General features: G+C 40.5%; 1 protein-coding gene across 17 annotated transcripts in view; it reads right to left on the bottom strand.

Moving 5' to 3' along the window:
- The window catches only part of WWP1 (WW domain containing E3 ubiquitin protein ligase 1), a 141,336-nt gene that overhangs the window by 24,473 nt on the left and 89,328 nt on the right, over nucleotides 1-27,535 (bottom strand). For all 17 annotated transcript variants that reach the window (XR_008390808.1, XM_037141390.2, XM_037141391.2 and 14 more), the window contains 13 exons: nucleotides 25,334-25,388; nucleotides 25,162-25,246; nucleotides 24,905-25,033; nucleotides 22,078-22,153; nucleotides 21,902-21,973; nucleotides 19,766-19,854; nucleotides 16,324-16,483; nucleotides 13,568-13,701; nucleotides 13,336-13,476; nucleotides 9,474-9,594; nucleotides 5,075-5,179; nucleotides 2,692-2,788; nucleotides 2,327-2,399 (listed from right to left, as the gene is read on the bottom strand). Coding sequence is in view for 16 of the 17 variants with exons in the window: in XM_037141390.2 (XP_036997285.2) it covers nucleotides 2,327-2,399; nucleotides 2,692-2,788; nucleotides 5,075-5,179; nucleotides 9,474-9,594; nucleotides 13,336-13,476; nucleotides 13,568-13,701; nucleotides 16,324-16,483; nucleotides 19,766-19,854; nucleotides 21,902-21,973; nucleotides 22,078-22,153; nucleotides 24,905-25,033; nucleotides 25,162-25,246; nucleotides 25,334-25,388 (1,337 nt within the window). In the remaining variant the exon portion in view is untranslated. The remainder of the gene's footprint in view (nucleotides 1-2,326; nucleotides 2,400-2,691; nucleotides 2,789-5,074; nucleotides 5,180-9,473; nucleotides 9,595-13,335; nucleotides 13,477-13,567; nucleotides 13,702-16,323; nucleotides 16,484-19,765; nucleotides 19,855-21,901; nucleotides 21,974-22,077; nucleotides 22,154-24,904; nucleotides 25,034-25,161; nucleotides 25,247-25,333; nucleotides 25,389-27,535) is intronic.

Raw genomic sequence — 27,535 nt, 5'->3', positions numbered from 1 at the left:
ACAGCAGTCTATTCAGACTTAACATTTCCCAGAGAAAAACAGTCCATCATTTAAATCACTGCCTTGAAAGGCATTTATATCCCTGTCTCTCCCTCTTTCGAACTTAATCAAAACTCAGACCCTGAATGAATTCAACTTTGTCCTTCCTTATTTCTTGTACTTTGATAGGGGGACATCCCACAAGTAGGTAAATTGGTGTCCCTTTCCAGTAGGCAGTCCCATCCTGCCTGTAGCCATGAGCCTTGCCTTCCTGACAACTCTTTCTGAAGTTTCTTTCTTCAACCCCCATCAGTGACCTTACGTTATATTTTGGAAAAAAAAAAGCAACAGTGATACCTGTCTCCCTTTCACAAAATCTAAAATCTGTCTACAGTGAAAACCAACTTTTCTCCCTCCTGTTATAGGAAAGGCCAGTTCCTTTCAGCTGTCCTTGGGGATTCTCTCTGGTTATGGAATGCCCTGCCCTGTCCTGCCTCAGCAACTCCTCTTCTACTGGCTTCACCAATTTAGTCTAGGCTGGTGTGCAAATGTCTGGTCACAGGATCCCTTTTCATGCTTTAAAAGTACTGAGAACCCCAAACAGCTTTTGTTTATGTGAATTGTAACTATATTAGAAGTTAAAACTGAGAAATTTAAAAAATAATTGATTTTGAAACATGACCTTGTTTTATATTTCCACAAATCTTTTTACTCTCTAGACTCTGATACCTGTACACTGACTCTGCTGTACTATATGATCTTGGTTAGTAAATGTATACCTGTCCCCCACATATTCAGGAGGAACTAGACTCTAGTCACTTTTTCTGATAATTTTGAATATTATTCTTTGACACTATACTAGATTTGACCAGGTTACATATAATATGAAATCCTATCAAAGAACTCTTTGTACATTATGTAAAATCCATTGGATTGTGTTGCCCTCTGAACCATCTTTTTTGACCCATGCATGACTTTGTGACATATATTGGTTACTTGCAAATATTGGTTCAGCAACTTAGAGGGTTTTCAAATGTGACACATTTAATCATGTAATAGAAAAAAAAATCAGTAACACTGCTAATCTCACCAAAAAAGTGCTGGGAGGCTATCAAGCCCATGGTGTGTGTATGTATATGTGTGTGCATATATAAAAGTTTTCCAAAATTCTAATTTTTGCTTAAAACCTTCAGTGCCCACAATGCTGTGAATTGTTTTCCTTTAAGTGACACACCTACTTCACTACTTTCAAGAAAGTATTTGCCAAATATCCAAGTCTGAATAAACTGTTTATTAGTCATTCTTTGAAGTAATGGGAATATTCATAAAAAAGCCAGCTGCATCAACCTTCAAACCAAGCAGCTGCCTAACAGCCTCCTCACAGCAGGCACCATCATCAGACACATGCTTAGACACCAGATGAACAAGGTCAGTTCTCACAGCCTCATAAAGTATAATCCTCAGTGAACCCGGGTTGGTTTTTTTTTTCTTTTGCTGTCAACAGCATACATGGTTAACAAGGACCTGGTGAAGGGGTGACAGTTGCCACCAGCGTGCAGATGTGAATACCATAAAAAGGTGAAGTGTGGCTTAGCATGAACATACTTCTGACTAAAAGAGAACCACCCATGTCAGGCTACCACTTGTTGGGAACACTGACAGTTCTGTACTGTCTCCCTGTTGACTGTCCTTGATCTCTCCTCTAGCCAGTGGATTTCCTTGAATCTCATCACCTGCTACTTAAAACACTTTAGAAGCTTCTACTTGCCCTTACAGTGAAACCCACATTCCTCAGAGTAGCCCAGGGTCCTGCACAGTTGACCTGTAATGACTCTGCATTTCCAAAGCCCTTATCTCTCTCCCCTGACTTGTACTCTGTTCCACTCAAACCAGGCATTTCTGCAATTTCTCACTTAAGGGTATTTGCAAACAACCATGTATAAAGAGTGCATTCCCCACATTGCCACAGCATGCTGTTTATCACACTCCTACGTGGCCCTTTCTGAGGGCTCCATGCCCATCAGGCCAGCTGTGTCTACCATGGCTCAGCTTCGTTTCCCTCCATAGACTTCCCAGAACTGTCATTTGTGTGCCCTCCCCAAGGAGTACAAACTGACAGTGGCTACTCTAAATATTGGTTTAGTTAGGCCTACACTTTGCAAGTATTCAGATTAACTAGCTAGAAACCATTTGGTGGTGCTCAGTTATAGGACACTGCGTTAATGAGTGTGTTCTAAACACTGAAATCTGGCTACGCTAATGAATTAGCAGTTATACTGGGTCATACATTTAAAAAAAACACAAAACACTGGTTTTCACCTTCCACTTAGGACTCTCTTCAACTTACCACGTGTGGCTTCTTGGTAACCAGGTGTCTTTCCCAACTTTTTCAATGCAAAATTTTTGAGGCCCATTACTTCCTAAACCAGGAAAATAAAATAAAATTTATCTGGTCCTTGAAACTTTTTGGTCTTGAAAACTAGTTATATAACATGTCACATGGATAATACTACAGTGTCACTTGGCTTCTACCCAGCAACAAACATCACGTCAGTGCAAAGACCAGTAATCGCAGAAGTCTGCTCCCCTGTCACCCTGAAGGGCTGAGCAGTGGTTACCCAGGCGGGTGACTTTCCTTGTCTCACCTTACATATAGCACCAGGCATGAGCCTTAGGCCAGTGACCAAAGTGACCCACAGAGGTGGCACTCACCCATGAGCTCTGCGAAGCCTCCAAGGGGCAGGCGGCAGGTCCCCGTGACAAACTGTAGCAGACGCATTCTCGCCTCATTGTCTGTATCCTTTACAAACTGCAACAAGGCCAAAATTAATGTAAAATAAATGCTAACTTGTCTTTAGTAATGAAAATAGTAGACATTTAAAGTATTCCCAAATTTCTTCCAGATAATTAAGAGTGAATTTGAAGAATAAGAAATTTAACAATGAAATTGATTCAAAAGAAAAGTGATAAAAAGTGGTTGCAGCATTTACCATTTATTAGGTCTAGTTTACACTGTGCTGAGAATACTACAGAGATGAAGTAGAAACTTAGAAATATCATCACTGGTCCAAGAAACCAGGACAGGTTTTACAGCTGTCACCTCCAGAGAGTCCTGCCGGCACAGTGCCATGACCTTCTTGAGTGTGCAGCCCTCACAGTACTGTGAGGTGGGTCCTACATTAGCATCCCCATTACATGTAAGGAGACAAGGCCTAGACAGCCAGTGTGTCCTCAAATGGCTAATAAGTGGCAGAACACAGGTTGGGTAAGCTCTGAACCACTGTCCTACCCTGAACAACTGCACTTTCCCTTTAGGGACGCCCCCCCCAAATGACCACTTCCTCCCACTCAGCACCACTTCCCAACTTTACTCTTCATATGTGAAAACCCAAAGTATACATTCTTCCACAAATAATCTAGTTCACTGTTTCTTTGCAAAGAAGGACACAAATGTGCTGTTACAATGATCCGAATTGGTCTGAGCATCTTCAAAGAATGCAGGGATACTCAGAGCAGACATGTACCTTACAGGTGCGATTAAATTTAGGGAAGCACAAGACAAGTCATATACTAATCCAGCCACAGTGTTTCCATGCACAGTGGTGCTGCTGACATACTCCATCAGACACAAGAAACAAACGAGTGGGTCTGGCATATACCTCACCACTGTCCCTAAAACCAACCCAATCCAGGTGAATTTACATGGCGCAAGTATCAGCTCCTCAGATTTAGACACATCCAAATGAACAGGCTGGGAATGAGCCTAAAGGAACAATGGCAGGCCCCGGCACTCAGGACTGAAGTCACAGGTAGTAAGGGTAGCTTCCTTGCTTTTGCCTCCAGCTGCTCAGCTCTCCACTTCTCTGAGCTGGCTCCTCTATACTCAGATTTTCCTTTGAACCAGGAGACAGTGTCACAGATACACCTTCCTCTCCCCTTAATGCTCTATCGAAACCAATCTCCAGTGTCTTTGTTAATCTGCATTTAAGAGTGATTGCAGGGCATAGTATTGCAGAATGGATATATTATAGTTTATTTACTCAATCCCCTCCTGGTGCACATCAGGAGGGGATTGAGTCTCCATCAGTGTACCAAAAATGCTGCACTAAGTACTCTGGTATGTGCCATCTTGCATGTAAGATGAACACATGGCACATATCCTTCCATAAAGATGCAACTTTTGGAAAATCTTTTTCTAATAATACAAATACCCAGACCATCTTTGCACCTGAGAGTGAAGCAGTAAACCAGCTCAGTCACTATGTGAGTCTCAGTTACTAGGTTTATGTGAAGACTATCCCCTAGCCTAGAGATTTTAAATTTTCAAATGAACATACAAAACAGAATGTAGCATCAAGATCCGTATGCAACACTTTGATGCCTAGAGACCACCTGATGGCAGCTTTAACCTCAGGATAAGAAAGAGAAAGGAGAGGGTGGGTATTACCCTGTGGATTATTCTAATTCCCTAGGCATGTTGTCATCTTCAAATGAATTAAGTGTCTATTGTAACTTTCTCATAAAACATACTTCCTCCTTCACTTATAGGATTAAGTAGAGTTTGTAAAGTACTTTGATATTGCTAGAAAAAATGCTATACCTAAACTTACTACCATTAATCACTTAAAGAAGATCCTGCCATTGATTCTTTCATCCAGAAATGGTCAGAATAAGCCATCTTTTAACATATATTCACTTTTTAAAAAAATCCTCGTCCAAGGATATGTTTGATTTTAGAAAGGGAGGAAGGAAGAGGACAGAGAAAGACAGACATTGACAGGCTGCCTCCCGTACGCATCCCAGCTGGTATCAAACCCACAACCCTAGGAAACAACTGCTTTTCCTGGGGACCTAACCGCGCCCCCCACGCCCATGCAACATTTTGCTGTGTGGGATCATGCTCCAACTGAACCACCCAAACAAAATCACATACTCACTTTTGGTTTGGAATTCAAAGACTAAAAAACCATGTCCAAAAGTCTCAACTTGGTGTCAATAATAAAAAGTAAATTAAAAAACCTTTTATATTGCCGTTTCATTACAGAACATCTTAAGTACTTTGTTTCAAAATAAATAAATAAATAAAAGCAAATACCTGCCAAAACCAAATAATCTGCTTGCTGTTTCTTGTGTAATGCCGATATACAGTATTTCTCTGCCAGTCAGCCAGGTCCACCTCCTGCATGCCACAGAGCATGACCTGGAGTGGGCGGAGCACAGTCTCAGTCACGGTCGGGACTTGGAGATGAGAACTATGACTCCACGTGCACAACAAACAGTGGTCATAGTAAGCAAATCCACAACATTTATGGCTCATTATCATGCAAGATTCTTTAGTACCTTACCTATGTTTTCTGAACTCAGAAAACAACCCAGCTATTCTTTAAGAAAACAATAGGTGTGTTAAAAGAGTATCTCCCTTTACTATAAATACATCCTAAATTAGGTATCCAAATTATTGATGCATTTCAAACATGAATTTCTGCCTTTTAAAAATTTGTGCTCTTATCTACTTAAAAAGATACTAACCTGTTTTCATTTATCCAGGATTTGGGACTAAAATATTCTATGGATGTGAAATTTTCAAATAACACCAATTTATTATATGTGGGATGAAACTATTTTGTGCATAACAAAACAGTATGGTGCATATTATACTCCTCACACATCAACTCTGAACTATAATTTATAGACAACAAGATGTACATTTTAGGTATAGAGTCAGATGAGCTTTGTCCCATACACACACCTGTGTAACTACCACCACAGTGGAGATATGTGATGTTTCCATGATATCTCCTTTGCAGTCAAAAGCCTCATCTGGTGCTAGGTGACCAATGACTTTGGATTCTCAAGAATGTCACACAGTGTGCATATACAGTCTTATTTGTTCCCTGCCCAACACAACGTTATACCTGGTGCTGTGGACACCAGCACTTTCATATCACTGAGGTATACTTCATTATATGAACATATAACATTATCCATTCACTTGTTGGTGGACATTTAGATTACTTCAAATTTTGGGCTTTGAGGCATAAAGTTGTGATGAACATTATGGAAAAGTCTTTGTGTGGATTTATATTTCCTTTCACTTGGATAAATACCTAATAGTTAAGAGGCCAGGGCATGAGGGTGAGGTGTATTAACATGGTTTAACTAAATGGTCCCAAAGTGGACTTCATTGGGCTTTCACTTGCAATTTCCAGGGACTAAGGAACGCCTTTCAGGCATTTACTTGCCATCACTGTCCTTGTGCTAAACAAGCGTTTGTCAATAGCTGCTGCCATATGCAGGCTGTCTTTTAATAAAGTAAAAACTTTGAAGAGGAGAAGATTTCAATTTTGATGAAGTCAAATTTAACCTGTTTGTGTGGTTTATAGTTTTTTTTGTTTGTTTTCTCTAAGAAACTAATGCCTACACCAAGACTTCACTTCCATGTTTTCTTTTTAGCTTTCATATTTATGTTTGACTTATTTTTAATTAATCCTTTTTTTTATGGGCTGAGGCAAGTGTTGAGGGTAATTTTCTTCCATGTGGATATCCTGGTGATCCAACATCCTTTGTTCAGAAGACTTTCCCTTTCCCCACTGAAATGTATTATCACTTCTGTTAAATATCAAATGACAGTTACATGTGGGTCTGTCTCTGGACTTTCCAATGTTCCAATGATCTGTTTGTTTCTCCTTTCATTGTTACCAGGGCTAACAATTCTTGAAAGCAGATACCGCACAGCCCCCAAGTTTGTCCATTTGCAAAACTGTTTTGGCTGATCTAGAGCCTTTGTATTCCCTAGTCTTTTTAGAATCAGCCTATCAATTTTTACAGAAAATTCTGCTAGGATGTTGACTGGGGTTGTGTTGAATATACAGATTAATTTGGAGAGAACTGACATTTTTACAATACTGAATCCTTCAATATATAATCTGATATACCTCTTATTCAAGTTACCCTTAATTTTCCTAAGCAATCTTTGAGTTTTTAGGATAGAGGTCTTACATATCTTTGGTTTAAGTACTGTATTTTTTGGACTAGAAGACGCTCCAGACCATAAGACACACCTAGGTTTTAGAGGAAAATAGGAAAAATTTTTGAAGTAAAAAATATGGTAAAATATTGAATATCCCGTGACCCTACTCCACCACCACTGCCACCCCCACCCCTCAGCAAGACAGGCATACTACATTTGGACTATAGGACGTACCCCCTACCCCCCAAATTTGGGAGGAGTGTGTGTTATAGTCCAAGAAATAAGGCAGTTCATTTTATGCTTCAGTAAATGAGACTTTCAATTGTTCACTGCTAGTATTAAATAGAAGATAAAAGTTGATTTGTACAATTACTGACCTTGTACCCTACGGTCTTGTTAAATTCACTATTAATTCAAATAGTTTTTTGGTAGGTTCCTTGAGATTTCCTAAGTTGACAGTCAGTGATGTGAAACTTTTTCTTTATTGATGCCTTTTATCAAAGTGAGAGAGCTCCCTTTTAGTCCTAGTATGGTCAGAGTTTTTATAAAATAACTGTTATATCTTAAAGTTTAAAATATTTTTAACTTACAAAAAGGGGCATGATTATGAATAGACATTACTTTGAGTAATGATATGAATATTCACTATTGAATATTATTCATGGATTAAGAAAGACAATGAAGGGGAGGAAAAGAAAGAACAGACTAGGAGTAAAAGTCAAAGCAAAAAAGGATGGTGTTTTATCGCAGCTGTACACTATTAGCTAAATGCAAGTCAGTACCCAACAGTACATAAGTCCCCTTATGTATTGTAAGCAGCCCACTATGGCTCAGCTGTACATGAAAACATGAAGGCCATCAAGGGCCATGGAACAGCACCAGCCCATCATGGCCTTCTGGGCCTCTGCTGTAGCCATTACCCAACACCCTTTCCCCAGGGGACCTCCAGGGACAGCTTTCATTGGTGCTATGGAACATTTTAGGTTTATGCGTTTTGAGGACCCAGAATAGTTTAATTTTCTTTAGATTCTTAGTGAAGTCTGTGATTAAAAAATGATTAACACTATCCTAAAAAATATCTTCCATTCATTCTTGTAATGTATTTCTGCATGTTTAAACAAGCTATTAAGAAACATGTAAACCAGGGCTAGCGATTCAATACTGTCATTCAGGCATAGAGTCCTGACATTCAATATATTTCCCACATCAGTCAGAATTTTCAGCAGGTTAATTTTTACACAGGAGTACTACTATATAAAACATGAAATGCTAATTTTCACATGCAAGTTTGATTACATGCACAGACCAAGTTTCTTGGTAAAGAATCCAAGTTGGCTAAAGTTAAAACACTGCATCTACAATGGACTGAGAGGAAATGCCAAGGACTATCCTGGTGCCCATATGGGAAGAAAAGACTTCACAAATTCAGTGACTAATCTTTAGGGAAACAAATCAAAACAGTAATAAGATGTTATTTCACACCATTAGGATGGCTATCATAAAGGAAAAAAGTAAAAATGCAGGTGAAGATGTGTAGAAATGTGAACTCTGGTACACTCTGGTGGGAATGGAAAACAGTGGGGCAGTTCCTCAAAAAACTGAATACAGGATTACTTAATGATTCAGCAATCCCACTCCTTGGAACAGACCTGAAGAGCTGAAAAGCAGGATATAAGATACTAGTATGGCCACGTTCGGAGCAGCAGCATTCACAATAACCAAAAGGTGGAGACACCCAAGTATCCGTTGGCTGCTGAATGGATAAAGAACATGGGGCCTATACATATAATGGAGCATGATTCAGCCTTAAAAAATAATTCTGACACCTGCTACAACATGGATGAACCATGAGGACACTATGCTCAGTGAAATAAGCTGGTCACAGTAAGACAGATACTATGTGAGTCCACTGAAGTGAAATAATAGCAAGAGGAGTCAAACTAGCAAGATAGTAGGTGGGTGGTAATGGACTGGGGAGTGGGAAATATGGAGAACTTGTTTAATGGGTAGAGTTTTAGTTTCTCAAGATGAGAAGTTCTGGAGATCTGTTGCCTAATAATTTGAACATACTTAACATTACTGAACGGTACACTTAAAAATGACTAAGATGGTACATTTTGTTATGTGTATTTTGTCACCTTCCGAAAAATGCTCATATACTTTTACCAAGTCTAAATATAGTTGACACCACTAGGAAGTCATGACTTTAAAATCTGATATTTGGGGTAACTCATTACTAAGCCAGGGTATCGGAAAGTTCGCCCAAATGAGTATTATGGTTACAATCACTGTCGAGGGCCTTACAGAAGGCCTGATTGATGATTTTGTGCCCATGACATCATCATAGTTCAAAAAACATGAGCCCCTTATCCATTGCTAGGATTTAATACCCCCAAAACTTCTGGATGAGTGAGAAGATTCTAGATTGTACCACATGATTTAAAATGCCATTGGGCATTCTTCTGCGAAAGCACCAAGCAGCCCCTGCACCCACTCCTTATAATACCTAATTAAAATGCCTCACCTCCAATTCTTTTTCATCAAAGTACTGTAGCCACTGAAGAGGAACAACTTCATTGAAACCATCCAGGAAAGCTTTGGTCTGCTCTTGCACTCCTCGAGAGAAACGCCATTCTGTCATCAAACTGAAGATAAAGATGACATATAAAGTAGGTCACTTGTATGTGGTAAAAGGCTTAGGCAAAAATCCAACTTCTAACACTCCATTTTTTTCTAAATCTACCATCTACACTCCTCACACGTGTAGTTTTTGAGTTAACACACATCTACACAAGGAAATCACAGCAGCATATGTGCAGCTGTCAAGATGCTTTTCAAAGTGAAGAACACATAAGAGGTTCCCTGTTGATGAGGCTACACCATGAGCAGGAAGGGCGGCCACAGCCACCAAATGGACTCCCCTTCCTCCTGACTCATAGCCCTCCACAGAGAAGCAATGGTGTGTCGCAAGCACGTCGGGCATGCTGTCTGCAGGTCTCGAGATGGGACACACTATGGTACTTGTTAGAAAAGGCTCAAAACTGATTTACTGGAGAACACAAGGGTTTCCTAACATTTAAAGGAGAAATTTCAAACAAGCAAAACATTCGGAGGAGTCATAACACAGCTGTAGAAGAAGGAAGCAAGAAGGAGGAAGAAAATCCGGCAGTTATAAGGTCTGGAAGGGAGGTGGGTGTGCAGGACCCTGTGCAGGGGCAGCCATGGAAACTGGGGGAGGGAGCAGCCTTCCCACATCCCCTGCTTCCCGCCCCTCCCCTGTGTGGAGGAGGAAGGTGCTTGACTTGTTTCAGATACCTTTCATCCTTGCTGCCTCCAAAACTTCCCTACAGCAGTGACTTAAGCCCTCAGTTCTATCCAGCTGCCCCCATGCGTCTCAGACAGCTCTCTTCCAAACTCCCCCTTTAGTCCATTGCCCCTCCCCAGCCTGCCACCACTCATTAGAAGGGGGCCCTAGCTCAAGTCCTCACCTTCTCACCTCCCATTCACTCAAGTTTTAAACCACTGCAGTTTGGCTTTCAACATCTCCTCCCACAGGAAGAAATAACTGCCTTTACATAATGTCACCCAGGCACTGGAAAGGGCCAAGTCATGTGCCCTTTTTTCTGTGCTCGTGTGACATGCTACCTGTGATGGTGGCATGAGCATTTCCAGTTCTCAGAGCCCTTTCCACCTAGTAGCACCACAAGCTGATTGGTTCTGCCTACTCTTTGAAGGCTCTCCATTTGTCCTATAGGGCCTCTGTCCTACAACTGAATGTCACTGAGAACTCTTGCCTTTTCAACTCTTCTAGTTACTCAACTATCTAAAGATGATTCCATTAATTACTGAAGTTTCAATTATCATAGAAAAGCCAATAATTCTTAAATTCCCAAATCCTGCTTTTCTCCTGAGATGAAGACATTTGTAATTCATCTCTCTGTGGACATCCTGGTAACACATCCACTGTCAATCAGTCTAGAAACCTCAATCATTAACTACTTCATTTACTACTATTTCCACACTATGTTAAGTAATGACTTACTCTGAACATTCTATTCCTGTAATGTCCTCATACACCCATCCCTTCACTTTTATGTGTCATGCCTGTTTCAGGTCTGTAATTCCCACGTTCTAGATTCCTGGACCACCTCCTCCCCAGGGTTCCTCCCCTTTCACTCCCTTCCCATTTATGGCCCCTCAGTTTATCCTCCACGGATTCTATAACTAGCCTTCCAAAACCACTTCTGATCATCCCATCTTGTTGGGTTTTTAGTGAAAATCCAAGTTTCTTAAGAAATAATGTGGTTTCTTTATTTCTTCACAATGTGTCTACAACTTGAGGCCCCTCTCTGGCCACTCTTTGTTGTTATTTGCCATATTCCTGGAATATCTCAATTCCTCTGCTACTACTGGCTTCCGCCTCCCAAAGGGTTGTCTATCCAGTCCTATTTGTGTACTAAAAAATAAGTATCACAACTAAAAGAGAATTATCACATTAATTTTAAGACCAAGATTAAAAAAAAACAAGATCAAAGTCTGCTATTGTATCAGAGACTGGAACAAAATCCTCCCAAAATTTTTATATTCAAGATTAGATATGAACTCTTATGTAGCAGGTACTACACAGAAAAGATTTTTTTAAAGTAGTGATTACCTTAACACAAAGTGTAGAAGGCAAAGAAGCAAATTAGTAAGTATTGTACAAACATTAAACTGCTTCTGATGTTTGAAAACACGAATAGCACTTTTTAAATGCTTAGGTTGTGTTATTTAATAACCATTGGATTGGACTTCAGGGAAAGCTTAAAGTTTAACAAATATAGAAAGCTGGGTGCCTTACTACCTTTGTGAATATACTTTCTTCAGAATGTTTTTCTATTAAAAGTGATAAATGTTCCATGTGCTCCAACACTTGTGCAGAGGAACAGGTATGGGTGATTCCACACTCAGAGAATCAGGGCTGACTAAGTGTGGGACACTACCATAACAACTGCAGGGGAGGAAGAAAGAAAGTAACACAGCCATGTCTATTCAATAGTCTTTCACTAAAATCTCCCCTTTTGGTAATCTCCACAAGGACAGAGGCAGCAGCATGACTGGATTCATGTTTACAGTTTTCTGCTGCCTGGTCTGTAGTGGCTCAACCTGGACACAACCTGAATGGTGCAAGTAATATAGGATGGACATACCATGATTAACTATTAGGAAGCAAGTTAATGTAGTTCTCCTGACCTGCAAAAGCTAAGAATAATGTATGTTATATGATCCCATTTTGGGGACAATTACAGAAAGCAAACAAATAATCTGAAAGGAAGAAAAAAAATAACACTGAGAACCTAAGTCTAGAAGGAGGGTGAAGACATGGCAGAAAAAATGAGAAATCTGGTGGTGACACTTTATCTTTACCGTGGGTCACTTAGTAGTTCAGGAGCTTATGCGCCCAATCTAGTCTATAATTTGCTTTTCGTACAGCCCAAGAACAGTCTTTATATTTTTTTTTATTTAAAAAAAAGGTTGAAAATTATTAAAAGAATATTACTTCATGATTTGAAAACCACATGAAATCAAATTTCAGTGTGTATTCTGTGAGTTTATCAGAGTGCAGCCACATGGGTCTGTTTCCATCCTGTATACACTGCTTGAGCTCCAAGTGCAGGGTATGGCAGTGGTAAACTGCCTGAAATATTTACTACCTGGTTCTTTCCTGGAAAAGTATGCATTCACCTGGCTGGCAAATGAAAATGATTTCTAAAGTTCATATTTGACTTTAACAGAACACTGAGGTCATGAGAGCAGACTCCTCAGAGAAACAGGCTGAATGAAGGACCTTGGACAGAGATCCACATTTAGGAAGTGGAGAGAGATGGAGGGCAGCATCACTGAAAAAGAAATTGAAGAAACGACAGGTTGTAGGATCATGGAATTCAAGAGGACAGTTTGAAAATGGTGTGGGAGCACCTATTAAGACAGGAAGTGGGAGGGTTGGTGAGATGCCTCAGGAGATGAACCCTGCTGGGGCAGTCAGAGCCAGGGTCCATGTCACACTGCCCCACAGAACACCTCAATCACTCATCTGCAAGGAAGCAGCTGTGGTCTCTGCACCAACCTCTGAGCACCAAGGGCAGTGACCTGTGACCCGACATAGTCAGAGAGCACACAAGCCAGTGGTTGTGAAGAAGGAAGATCAGTGTACACACTCTTACTTCAAGAACAGAGAAGGACAGAGGGAAGTTACTATAGTACCTATGAACTCTGGAGCATGATGGAGCATGTATATAGGTCGAGTAGAGAGAAAACAATGAAAAGGTAAATGACAGGGAATGCAGAGAGGGAGGAAGCTGGGGTGTAGACAGGGGATTAGTGCCAACATGTTCTGGAAACCTCACCCAATGTATTCATCCTTGTTGTCCTCAGTCACCAGGATATTGGCACCTCCCAGCTTCAGGTCATGTGAAGTAACTTTTCCCAAAATCTCCATGTCAACAGAAAAGTACATTTCTAAGCCACATTCTTCAATGTCATTGTCTCTAGGTGATAAAATATATATATATATACTAATCAACAAGACATATAAATTGGTTATAAGAAAATGCCTTATTGAAAGAAAAATCTTCGAACCTTATCCAGATAAGGGAATTATAAAATTCAGTGTCAATGGATTCCAAATCCTTAATCGTCAGTTTCTTACTTAGCATACGCTTGTAGAATGGTAAAGAGAAACCAGTATCAATAAACTTTCCATGAAAAAGTGCCTGCCAAGAAAAACAAAAATTATTTTAAAATTTACAAAATAATTTTCTTATTGAGTACACAATGATTACAGAGAAATCACAAGGTTTTACCTATTTAACTGAGGTCGAACATTCAGCTACATCATGTCCTATCAATAAGTAAGAGGGTGATAAAGGAGCTTTACCAACCCCACTGTAATGTACTGTATACACTCAATTAACTGGACGTGGAGTGGAGGAAGGGCATCAGGGCTCCCTGACTTCTGGCCTTCCCTACTTTGCCCAGGGGGTGTTCAGGGCTCCCTGGGAACATTATGCCTTCACTGTTCTGGCAACAGCCAGCCCAGCGAGCCCAGTCCCGTCGGTCCTCAACCTCTATTGTGCTGTGTCCTCTAAAGTGCACAATCCATCACTAGCAAAAGCCCCCAGAAACTCAACTGTTTCTCTTTAGAAAAACAGTGTCTTGCCCAGGCTGGGTGGCTCAGTTGGAGTATTGTCCTATATGCCAAAAGGTTATGAGTTCAGTCTTCAGTCAGGGCACATACCTAGGTTGTGGGTTTGATTCCCAATAGGGGCATGTACAAGAGGCAACCGATCAATGTTTCTCTTATATTGATCTCTCTCTCTCTCTCCTCTCCCTGCTCATCAATAAACATATCCTTGGGTGAGGATTAAAAAACAAACAAAAAAAAAACCCAGCATCTTGCTCCAACAAAAGTCTGGCATTTCTCTGAGGACCTTGCTTCCCTGAAAGTCCTTTCAAAGGGGTACGATTTCTTTTTGTCCCCTCATGTCACCAGGCCAGGAAGTGAGCGGGTATGTTCCTTCCTACTGACCCCTCCTCCCCAGCTGCACATGACATGTGGTGGTCACCCCTGACTGTCTGGGCCCCTCTCCATCTGTTCAGTGTTGTGATCTCTATACAACTGCCTGGTCCTACATGTTTCAGAACCCATGTGATGAGCCCTTTCTGAGGCTGGCTTTTAGTCCATGACTTTCGACTTCAACTTAGTGAAAAACATTCAGCACCTGCCAAGGGGTGCTGTGATGAGCAGTACCTGCAATTCCTCTGTCACCTCAGACGCACATCCCCCTCCACCCGGCTCAGTGCCTGTGGTAGTAACAGCAGGCATTTCTGCTCCATGGAACCTAATTCATAGAACTGCTGCCTTTTCACTTTCAGCCCTGCACTGTTACTTCCCCGTATACTCCCTTTAGATTCCATACTTTCAAAATCCCAAGGTCGTGAAATCCAACTCTCAGCCTCCAGCTTGTGGCTGGGTGCTGGAACATGCCAGAATGGGTGCACAACCACATGCCTGATTCCTTCCCACAGCCCCAAGTGAAGTGCAGAGCAGAGCAGCGCGGTGCTGATGCTCCACTGTGTCCACACTGACCTACTGGGCTGGTGGTGGGCTCTGCTCTTCCAGGAAACAATCATTAGAGGACTGGCAGGGTCTCCACAGGTGCTCATGACCAGCTTACTACTACTCTGTGCTCACACTAAGCTTCTCCTGGGTCTTATTGTCCAGGTCTCATTGCACTGGCCTCATTCAGTTCCTTCCTCTCTCACTCCATCAGCAGCAGCAGCAGATGAATGCGTAGGTCCCTCCCATTCTCAATCCCACATCAATTCTAATAACTGCCCAGCTTCTCTCTGATCCTTTGAAGCAAGCTTCTTTATATCTCTCTGGCTTTCACTCCTGGTTCTTACCTGGCCACACCAAATGGTCACTGCTCGGACCTCATCATGCTCAGCCCAGTAGCACTGATCCAGGTGACAATTCTTTGTTCTTTCTTCCTTTGTTTGCTGGGAACCATTGTTACTGGATTCTCTTCTCCTCAACGTTATATCTTTTGCTGGTTTCTTCTCATCTCATCTCCCTGATATAAATGTCCTTGAGCTTCCTATCTGCCCACACTTATTCCATAAACAACTGCACAGCCTCACCTAGCTATCCCCTTATTACCAGACTAGTCTGCTGGCTACTTGTTCCCCACCTGGATGTCTACAGGTGTCTGAAACCTAACAAACCAAATCCAAATTCTTGATTCCCCAACCCCCAAGTTTGCTCTTGTCACAACCGCACCACCTTAGGAAAGGGGACTGCAAACTGACACACAGGTCTGCACTTGATTCTCTCACACCTTGTACCTAAGTAGTCTGAGAGCCTGTCAGCTCAAACACAGAATAGCAAACTACTTCCTGCCACCCAGTTGCTGTACCACTCAGGTCCCTTATCTGCACTGCCACACGTCTCCACTTCTCCAGGGGCCTCCTTTGCCCCGATTATAGTCTCTTTTCTACACAGCAGCAAAGTCAGCATGATAAAGTCAATATCAGACTATGTTACTTGGATCCTGTTGCTTCTCTGCTCACCGTCTTTCAGGGAATGCCTGGAGGGTCCCTCGGTACACATCAGCCTGAGCTCTTACAATACTTGCACCTGCTCTGCTGTAGCCAAGCCACTAGAGATCAGAACTGCAGTTTCAGCATCCCTGGTTTGCTATTCCCTTTGTCCTGAACATTGCTTTACAAGACACTTGCATGACAATGAACAGACATAACCAAGGGCAATGCATGTCATTTTGCTATTTTTGAAAGAAGTGAATTTTAAAGGAATATCATGGTGTCAGTCTCACCATGGCAATGAAGCGACCGATGAAGCAGAAGTAGGAAAGGTGGTCCGGGTTGATGGTAGATGCAGGGTTAATCTGCAGACAGTAGTTGTTCTTGCCAGCATACTCAAACAAGCAGTACATGGGATTCAGGACTTCATGTGAGAGCAAGAAAAACCATTCTCTAGAGAAAATAAGGTAAGATAATTTCTTAGCATTCACATGCACATAGACTTAAAGCCAGATCAAATATACAAAGTTCTGGCCAGTTCTGCAATGCCAAATAGAAAGCTGGTGTTAACATAGCTAATATTCTCACTCTGTACAGACTGGCTGTGTATATCCCCTATTCCCTTGGGTCCAACTCCACCTCAGCAGGGCCCACACTTTCCTTCAAGTCCTGCTTAGATCCATCCCACTTTGTGCAGTTTTGTAAAGTTATTTCCAGAGTATTATGTGTACCAGTAACTGGTAAAACCTCACAATGGTATCATTTTTCGGCAGATGACCAGCCCCATATATCAGAGTATAAGCTCCTCAAAAGAAAAGGCAACCTTTTTATATATTTTTGTAATCTTAACTTTTATAGGCACTGTAGGACAATACACATTAGGTTCTAATAAATATTTGCTGGTGATACAGAGATACACAGCACTGCTACTGTGGAACACTTTTGGTTTTACCACCAATGAATTAAAAATGGAACTAAAATTTAAAAAGTGAAATATTTAAATGTGATAAACATTCTCTAAATTACTATTTTGAGAATTACTATTCTCAAAAATTACCTATTTTGCCTCATTTATAAAGGTCTAATATGTGAAATACAACTAGAAAAAAGATGAATAATTTATATGACAAAATAAGCTTGATTTGCAAAAGGCTCCTAAATGTCTAAAGCAGGGCTCTAAACATGGATGCCTGCAGTGATGGTTGATTGGGAACAAGGGGCCTTAATTTACTACTTACCCACAAACTCTTGCTTTCTACTGTATCCCTGATCAAAGTCATTATGGCTTTAAAGAAAAATTATTTATGGGCATATAATCACAGTCCTCAGACAAAGGGGCAGTGATGGGCACAGGAGTAAAAGTGTCCATTAGCTCACAGGGGGCAGGGGAGGGCAGCTCCTCTGATTCAGCCAATTGATGCCACATGAGAAGGTGACAATGTGGGTTTAATGTTTTTTAAAGAAGCCAGAAGTCTTGATTCTTAAGCATAATCCAGGAATTTTCTTTTTAATGTTGTCAAGTAAAATTTAAATCAAAATGGGGGTCACTCCTATGCAGGCTAGATCCGTCCTGGCAGGCTGTTTACAAATGTTTTTCTAAACATTTTTAAATATAATCTCAGAAATGCCTGAAAGGTAGAAAAGGGAGTTCCCAAATAAAATCAACTAAGAAACGATAGGTACCAATTCCTAAAACTAAATCAAGTCCCAACACAGTAGCTGAACCAAATGGGTAGGTGAAGTAAGGCATGCCCCAGGGAAGAGGGCTAAATAGATCTGTTGAGAATGTGCTCAAACACAAAAACTAGGAACAAAGTTTCTAGTTGCTGCAGGTCACTGTCAGCAAAAGTAGTCCAGAGAAAATGGAATCCACTCAGAAGGCTGTTACGTGGCATCTAACCTGTACCTGACAGCAGGAAAGAGGGAGACATTCTAACTAGTGAGAGGTAGAGTCGCATTCAGCACACCCCTCTCTTAACACCCTCAATAACTAAGGAGAAACAAAAGTTCGAATAAATCATGAGACAGCAGATGAGCTATAGCAAAGAAAATAAAGGGAATCACAGAAAAGCAGCAGAAGGCAGACAGCACTGCAAACCCAGACATGGGAATGGGTGTGAGAAAAACCAAAACAAAAATGGAACAGCACAAAGAGAAAGAAATAATAGGCACATATGGCTGACTTCACATACCCATGACTGATGTACCTCAAAAAAATGAAACACGCAGAACAGAAAAATGTTTAAAGACATAAGAAGAAAATCTCCCTTAAATTAAAAAAGGCATTAATATATTCATTTAAAAAAAGATATAAAGCAATCAACAATGAAATCAACAAATTTCAAGAATAAGGACTATGTGGGCCCCCAGAGAAAACTGTTTTCCTATGAGAGCTGGGCTCCCACTGGCAACACTCATATTCACACTAGGGGACAGGAGGCAATGTCCACAGAATCACTGGGAAGAAATCTACATCTGCTGAAGCTGCCCTTTATAGACAAAAGCAACAGAAAACACATTCTGAAAACTGCAGGAATATACCATCATTGCAAATTCTGAATTTCCAAATAAACCAAAGCCAACATATGAATCAAAACAAAGAATTTGGAAATAAGAAAATTATGATATGGAGGAACTAACTATATGCAGTAAAACCATCAAAATATAAAACTAAACCAAAATAGTTGAGGTAAATAAGGGTTCAGACCAGAATGAATGTTATAAAGTCAGACACTGTAAAAATAATGCCGTATTTCATTTCTAAGATGTACCATTCTTTTTAATGTTTGAGCACTTCTGAAATTGCGATATCACAATAGATAGATGTAATATAAACATTTATTGTGATAGTGTTTCTTTTCTTAAAAAACTTCTTTAATAATGTTTTAGATGAGAAAATATGCTAATACAACCAACACTAATAATCCCTGTTATGCACTCCCAGCAGCGGTACCCAGTTCCACATCTCTTTTTCCCTGCTGCAGTAAAGCTGTGATTTTGTAACTCTGTATACTTATGCAATGTAAGTTCAAAAAGAGAGGTGTTTCTATGCAAAGCAAGTTTAATTCTTTGGAAGGATTTATGGAAGTGTTTTGCTAAAAAAAACAAATTATTGTCAAATTATGTATGGGCAAGGCAATAAAAAAAACATTAAAAGGATATCCTAATCATTGCTTCAGAAGTATCTACTGTTAACAATATATTGAGTGAATGCGGAAAACTTTATTCTCAAAAAGATTCAGGATAGATTAACAACACAAAGATAAAACTAACACATACTGTTACAACAGTGAAAAATAAGAAAACAATTTTATGTATGCTGATCCATACATTATGATATCTCCATATAATTGAGTATTGTGCAGCCATTAAATAAAGAGTAATAGCTGCATATATATTATATAAAATTATATAATTATAATTATATAAAATAACAAATGTTCACATTATATAAAACAACAAGACCAAGTTGCTATATTGTACACACTTTATGATCAATTCTGTTTAAAAAACCAGGAAATGCACAAATCTCATAAATAGACACAAATTTATATATGTGCAGAGAAAATGTATAGGGTAACCAAGAGTAATAGTATTGGTTATCTACAGAACTGTGTAAATATTTTAATTTTAATTTTTAAAATAATATTGGATTGCTATTAAAATATGTATCTTCTTAAGAATACATCCATTGCATAAACAAAGCCACACTGTTTAGAAGATGTTTTATTTTACCTTGCTAAACCACCATAATCAAGTCCTTCTTCTCCTCTAAATATTACATATAATCGCCTCCTCAAGTCATAGGGTTTTAATGCCATAATCTAATTAAAAACAGAAACATGGACATTTAAACACAAATAATACAGCACAAATTTCTGCCAAACAATGCTACTTAAATGTTATCTGTATTTTCAGAATTAAACATTTCCTTATGTCATACCACAATGCCTTTAACTCTAAACATCAATTGATTTGTTCCACAAAGTGATCAAGGTGTGCCTTATGCTACTCAGCTCTCTTTTACTCTTATGTCTCTCTTCTTTTTTTTTAAATTTATTTCTTTATCTTCAGAGGGGAAGGGAAAGAGAGAGGGAGAGAAACATCAATGTATGGTTACCCTTTGCACATCCCCTGCTGGGAACTGGCCTGCAGGGAACTGGCCTGCAAGCCAGGCACGTGCCCTGACTAGGAATCGATCCTCGATTGTCTGGTTCGCAGGCCCGAGCTCAATCCACTGAGCTACACTATGTTATCTCTTGTTGTACTGAATGGTGGCTCTACTTTGGGTCAGTGGCAGGAGAGGAACAGTCTGACATGGAGAGCTTTAATGTTAGATAATACTCCCTCTCCCTGTCAATCCCAAACTTCATGAAAATCTTGTAAAAGGTGACTTGTAACTTTTTCTGACTAGCAACACTAGTCAGAAGCAGAAGATCTTGTTCTGGGTCCTGCTTATACACACATTCCATTCTCAGTAGGAAAGGAACATGTTTGTAGCAAAGATTTATAACATGATGCATTTTATACATAAGTATATCTTAAAACAATACCTATAACCAACTTCATAATCTTAATGGCTTATATTACGGTTACTAGTAAATAGACTTCCCTTTTAGAAAACAATGAATTCCTCACATGTGTCAGAACCCAAGCCGAGGCTGGCATGCATGGTCAGGGCCCTCGCACAGGGTGGCACGGGTTAATCCTGTGCATCAAATATACCACAATTCTCCCAGGCAAAGCACAGAGCAAAACAAAGCCCCCATGAATATGGATGTACCCTTACCAAAATAAAGCCTAGACAGAGCTTGGAACAGGTGGAATCATTTGACAATTACTTTGCTAAGAATTTACTAACTCAAACCAAAAGACAAGTCTGAAGAGTAGCTATAGTAAGTGTGCTGTCCCCTCCCAATAGCTGGTCAAAGTAAGGTAGGACAAAAGCATCCTGGCTTCAGAGTGCTCTGTTCCTTTCAGGCCCATGTCTGTGGTGTCCCCATGCACCTGTACACACAGGGCCTTCTGGGTCCTCATGGGAGTGCTTTGCAGGGATTGAAATGACTTGCATGAATTATTCTCCAACTTATCACAATAAAACAAACTGTCAAGATTTTGATTTTTTATCTTTAAATAAATATTCTGCATAGGACTCAGGTGAGTAAACATATTACACTCGTTTATCTGCTTACCAAGTGTCTCCTGAGCACCTGCTATGTGCTAGGCTGTTCCAGGCACAACCACAGTCTACAAGACAGTCTGTGCTCCCATGGAGTGACATTCCAGTCCATTAGGTGGTACAAAATGTCAGCAGAAAGAATCAATTACCAAAAATAGGTCTGGAAGGGGGTTGGGAGGGAGGTGAGCAGGGACTAACAGCTTAAGTAGTGAGCTCACACAGGTCTGGATTAGAGCATGATATTTACACAGAAATCAGCAGGAGCGTTATTAAAGGAATACTCACATGACAACAGTATCTATACCTATTTAATTTTAATTTGGTAGTATTACCAAGACTTTTTGTTTAAGTTAAAAAGCCTTAGCAAAATAAGTGTCGAAATGTGTCACTTTGTCCCAGAAGTTGTTTAAGCTTTAGTTTAGCAATCTCATTCATGGTAGAATGACTTTTCTCATCCCCAGCACCTCTGCCTGTGGAATGGAAGATGTTGTGGGGATGAATTAAATGACAGTGTCATGCACATGGCAACCCCCCCAGCCCTATGGGGTTTATTACGATTGTGACTATAATGGGCATTCAGTAAGGTAGTCACTGTTATAGCTGCATTCTGTGAGGTTAAAATATCTAAAGTCTTCACTGTCCCTCACAATAAGACAGGTTGTGCTAGGTTATTCTGATAAAGTTTTTCTTACCTGCTGAAAGGAATCTTCGAACAGTGTCTGTCGGGACACATTAATCTTTACATGACTGGGTAGTGCATTGGACTAAAAACAAAAATAGCATTACCATATCATGTAAGCTTAGTAGACACACTCTGTAAAAATACAATTAAATGCTAAGATATGAGACTCATTTAGCAATGCAGTACCTGGCACAGGTAACGGAAGTGAGCAAGCTTCCACCTAAAGCTGCGTTCGTAAGCAATCTGTGGACCACCTTTAGTTCTAAAGAGAAACAGAACGAGCAGGTATTAATTCACATTAAAGCTGCAACTTTAACATTTAACACAAGTGCCCCAGAGGCCTATAATGACCACAGGACAGTCATTTTCTGGAAGAGAATGGGGGTGCATCTGCTGGGCCAGCAGGAGCTTGCGCAGTGAGGACACATGATACCAGCACACGTACAAAGGCTGTATTTTGGACAGGGTTTTATAAAGAGCCAGTTACGTGAAATACCAACATCCAGTGCAGACCACTTCAAAGAGACCTTCTTAAAGGTCTAAGGGACCTTTAAGGTTAAGGGATAACACTTAAATCTAAGGGACAAAGGAGCTGGAGAGAAGGGACATGGAGGCAATTCTACCACACCTTAACCCAAAGATGAAAACTAAAACAAACATAAGCACAGCAAGATGGGACTCCAGAGACAGGTGGGTCAGTGAGGGAAATGGCCAAGCTGGTGGCGTGTAGGGACAGGTTTTATAAACAGGGCTCAATGCCCAAGGGAGGGCCTGAGTCTCCTGCCTCATGAGAGACCCTGAAACATGAGCGCAAAGAGCTTTCCCTTTCCACAGGAACACTTTGGCATGGAGGGAGAATGTTCTCATGCAGCCAGATTCAGGTGCATTCATTCAACAAATGTTACAAAATGTGTGCATACAACTGGCCCCCTTCTGGACAGTAAGAGTGTTCTTTGTTGATAAGAGATGAAAGGACTGCATTTGTAGAACTTAAACAGGAGTGAAGGAGGCAGACAATAAACAGCATGAATAAGTAAACTACTTCTAAAAAGGGGACATGTCTCCCTGTTCCTTGAAAAGAAAAAAAGTGGTATGGAAAAAGGATAGGAGGGGAGCAAGAGACAGTCTCTCACTGCTGAGAAAGGTAAGCAGAGTAGAGCTCACAAACCAACACCTGTGTGAAAACATGGAGGCACAGCCATAGAGATATCTGGGGGAGGGGCACATGAAGCAGATAATGGCCTCAGGTATTACAGGGACAGCTGGGTGGCCAGTGGTGCTGGAACAGAATGAAGAAGAGAAAAGAACCAGGGGTCAGGTGCTAAGGGGCCTTGTAAGGACTTGGCTTTTTACTCAGACCAAGAAGGAAACCATTAAATGCAAAAGTGCAAAGGAATGAATTTTTACTTAGATTTTTTATTAAACAATCAGCCAAGGTGCTGTATGGAAAACATCACTGTGTGGGGTTAGGGTAGGAAGCAGTAGGACAGGCAGCACTGCAGGTGATACTTGATGGTGGTAGCATCCTGAGACAGCAGTCAGAGTGCAGGGAGCTACAGTTCCCGATGGACTGAGAATCAGGTAAGAAACAGGGGCTCAGGATGATTGAGACTTTGGCCCAAGCACACCTAAATGTGAGGTGGCCATCAGCTAAGATGGAAATATCTCTGGTGGTACAAGTGTTATGGAAATTGACAGGAAGGGGTGATAAGCAAAGATAACAAGGAAGCAGCTGAATAGAGGAAGCAAAATTTGAAGTGAAATATTAAAAGTGAAGGATTTGAAGTGAAAGATTATGTGTTATCAGCACACCAATGCTTTTGAAAACCATGACAGTGGAGAATGAGTGTAGGTAGCTGAGGAGGGAGCTGAGACCTTCCTTCGATGTTGAGAGGCTGAAGAGAAAGGTGCACAGAAAACAGAGTGACAGATAAGACCAGGAAGGCACAGAGGAAGCACAGACATTCAGACCCCACCTTCTTCTGCCTGGAGACAGGTGTACTGTGTCAAATGCTCTGAGAAGTCCATAAGACAGGCTGCAAGCCAGCACCAGACTGACAACATGAACAATGCTGGTGCCCTTAACAAATTTAGAGGCAAGGGAGCGTTCCAGAGTTGGTCTAGACTAAAATCAGAAATAGCAACATAGACACAACTCCTTCAGGCTTTTTTCCCCAGAAAGATCAGTGATAGAGATAATTTTTTACCAAATGAATTTATAAGGTGAAGAGTTATGGGGTTTTGTTTTAATTTTTAATCTATGAGACAAAAGCAACTTAGTGGAGAAAGAAAAACTGATGATGTAGCTCAGGAAGATGATCACTGCTGGAACAATTACATGGGAAGGAAAGGAAAAAGACCCAGGAAGCAGCAGAGGGCCTGAACTTTGGTAGGAACAATGACACGTCACTGACAAGATCAGGAGGGAAGATGCTGGCAGGTAGGCAAATGTGACAGCAGGAATTTACAAAAAAGGCTTTCATGATGGCTTCTATTCTCAGTGATGCAAAGAGCTCACACCTAGGAGTGAGGATGAAGGAAACATCTGTCAAATGCCTCAAAGATATCTTCATCTGGAAAACTCAGTCTTCTTGAGTATCTGAGCCCCTGAGATCACGGCACTGAGATGTGGTGGTCAAGGGCACAAACAGCAGACAGACTGCCTGGGTCTGAAACCAGCCCCATGACCTGTATGTGATTCTGCCCAAATCAGGCACACTCCCTAAAGCCTCAGCTTCTATGCTTGGTAAATGGAAAATAATAGTGTCTTCTTCAAGGGGTTGCTGGAAAGTGAAACAAGCTAATTGTCTGTCAAGTGCTCAGAACAATCCTTGGCACACTGTAGCCACTATATAAATATTTGCTACTGTTATTGTTAAGAAATTACATGCCCCAAACCCATTCTAGGCTATTACTAAGTAGGTTTTCTTCATCTAAAGTGAAATTTGAGGCTCACTTAGCAGCTAACCTACATCCTAATGAAGCAGCATTAAGAACCTCAGGCGTCACTCACACAGATGATTTCCCATTTCGAGGATCTTTGAATGTCGTCGTTCTGGTGTTGTGATCGACAAAGTACCGCACACCTTCCCGAGTATACCTAATCTCCCAGCCTTCTGGCAGGGGCTCTTCATTCTGTAAGCTGAAAGGGAGACAATCAAAGGTGAACACTTTCCTGGTACTAAAAACATCTGAGTCAAGGTTTACCTGATTCTAGCTATGTGTAGATACATGTAGAATGGTGTAAGTAAGGCTGTAATATATGCATACCCTTGAGTTCTCGGATCTTCCCACTGGGTGGTTTTTGTGTTATGATTCACGAAGTAAACTCTGTCTGTTGAATCTACTCTTTTTTCTAAAAAACAGAATGAACACCATAGCATTTAATAACCATTTCTATGTATACTTTTGAGGTATTTTTACCAACAACATATTGGCTTACCCCAGCCTGGTGGTAAAGGCCCGTAGGGGTCATTTTCTGCAGCTAACATTGAAGCCTGATTGGAGAAAGGGTTGGAAGAGAATAAAATAATAGGATCTTAATATAAAAGCAGAGACAAACAAAGCACTCGTCAGAACCACATTTTATAATAATGTTCTAAATAATATAAAAGAATGTGAATATAGTAATTTCAAGATATTAAGTCCTAAAAGTACCATGAGTTAAGGGGAGTCAATCAATTATTATGTTTCTACAATGACTTAGAAATAACACCCTGACTATCACTGTTTTCATTTTAGGCTTTCCACAATAATCGAGAGGCACCAGGTAGGAGGAGAGAAGGGCACAGGAGAACTGCGGTATTTAAATGAGGCAATACTATTTGTTCAAAAACACAATTATCATAGTTCTTTTTAAAAATAAATGCCTATTAGTGCAGCCAATATTAAACTCTAGTATCATCATTATACAAATAAATGTTATCTTAATATTCTCTTTTATATAATTATATACATAAAACACTTATACTTACACATTATTACAACCCAGAAATATATTCTGAAGCACATATAAACATTCTACCATTAATATGAAAAGAATGATGAATGTAAAATCATGACCTGAAAAGCCATTTCTCAGTGATGACATACATGCATCTTAATGAACATTTTATCACTTTGGAAGAGCTGTTGCTACCTGTACTCAGTCCCTCCTTTCTCCTCTTTCCTTCACAAAAAGCCACTGTTCTGTGAGGGCAGGGATGTGCTGGCTAGGAATAGTCCATCTCTTCTTCTGTGCACAGGTCTGGCTGGTGGGATGACCGTTCTAGACAAAAAGGTCTGGGCAGAGGTTCCAGCTGAGGGCCTCCATTTCTGAGTAAAAGGGCAAGGGCTTGCTAGAAAAAGCCTTCTCCTTTCTACATCCCTCTCCATCCTTCTGTTTCAACTGGGTAAGTGAGGCCCCAAGAGAGCAGCGGCACAGGATGAAGGTAAGAAGCACGAAGCATGAGGACAAAGGAGCCATGCTACTTTGGGCAGAAAAAGCCCAGGGCCCTGATGGCATTACTGAGCCAGTGATGATTGGCTTTGATTCCTCCCCAGACTTGGCGTTGCTCTTTGACAACCAACCCTCAATCCATTCCAGGATGTTTTGACATGTGCAGGAGAACAGTTCTGATACACACCTGTTACCCGAGTCTGCCCTGTGTCCCCAAGGTGTTCCCGTGTACACCTAAGACCCACCAAACACATACTCACACTACATAATCCCTGGTTTACTATATTCAGCCAGATGATGTATATCACCATAGATTCTGTGTAAGCTCCATGGGTGGCCCACACCTCCCTGGTTACAAGCAAATAGCAGGAAAGGGGTCACATGTACAAAAGACCTCATCAACTCACCTATGAATCAGGCAGGACTCAGAAAGGCTGATTTTTCTCTTCATATATTTACTACCTTCTGCCCATCTACCAGCCTCTGTTTTTGGGGTTTAAGTTGCTTCAAAACACTATCTACAGATGCCCAGTACTTAAAATTTATATTTTCTCCTTCCTATGATCAAATACATTTACAATGTTTTTTTAGGGTTTTTTTCCCAACTCTTCTTGTGGATGTTTACTTCTGGCAATAAATACATTGCCAAGTGGTCAAATTTTCAGGTACATTACATTTTTTTGGACAAAAGAATCCCCAATATCAGGAACATCTTTGACAGGCCAAAAGAGAGCAAAGTACTGTTTCAGAACTTCAGAAGAGACCCAAAGTAGTTTGCATATAATGAAGCTAGCCTTAAGTACAATCGGGAGCTAACTGCTTTTATTTAAAGCCAATAAAATTATCACAATTAAAGGTAGAAGACTGGGAATCTGTAAAGGCATAGTACTTTATAAAGAAATAGCAATTATGAAGCTACCATTTAATAAGGACAATGAGTAAGTTCTCTTAGTATGCTAGAAAATTTTTTAAAAGCTTGAAGTGGTTATCTATATTACAAACAATGCTAATTATTTATCAAAGGTTGACTACAAAGGACCCTATAATGCTGTGCAGAATATAACACAGTAGACTGCAGTGCAGTAGAATAAAATACAGAAGAATAGAATGTAGAATGGAATACAATAGAATGCAGTGCAGTAAACAGAATGCAAAACACGATGCAGCGAAATGAACACAGCAGAATGTAGTACAGTAGAATGTAAC

The sequence above is a fragment of the Artibeus jamaicensis genome, unplaced genomic scaffold, assembly GCF_021234435.1.
Source record: "Artibeus jamaicensis isolate MK-2021 breed Jamaican fruit bat unplaced genomic scaffold, CSHL_Jam_final scaffold_916, whole genome shotgun sequence".
Taxonomy (NCBI): Eukaryota; Metazoa; Chordata; class Mammalia; order Chiroptera; family Phyllostomidae; genus Artibeus; species Artibeus jamaicensis.
The sequence above is the reverse complement of the archived record's forward strand: the minus strand, read 5'-3'. Positions and strand labels throughout refer to the sequence as shown.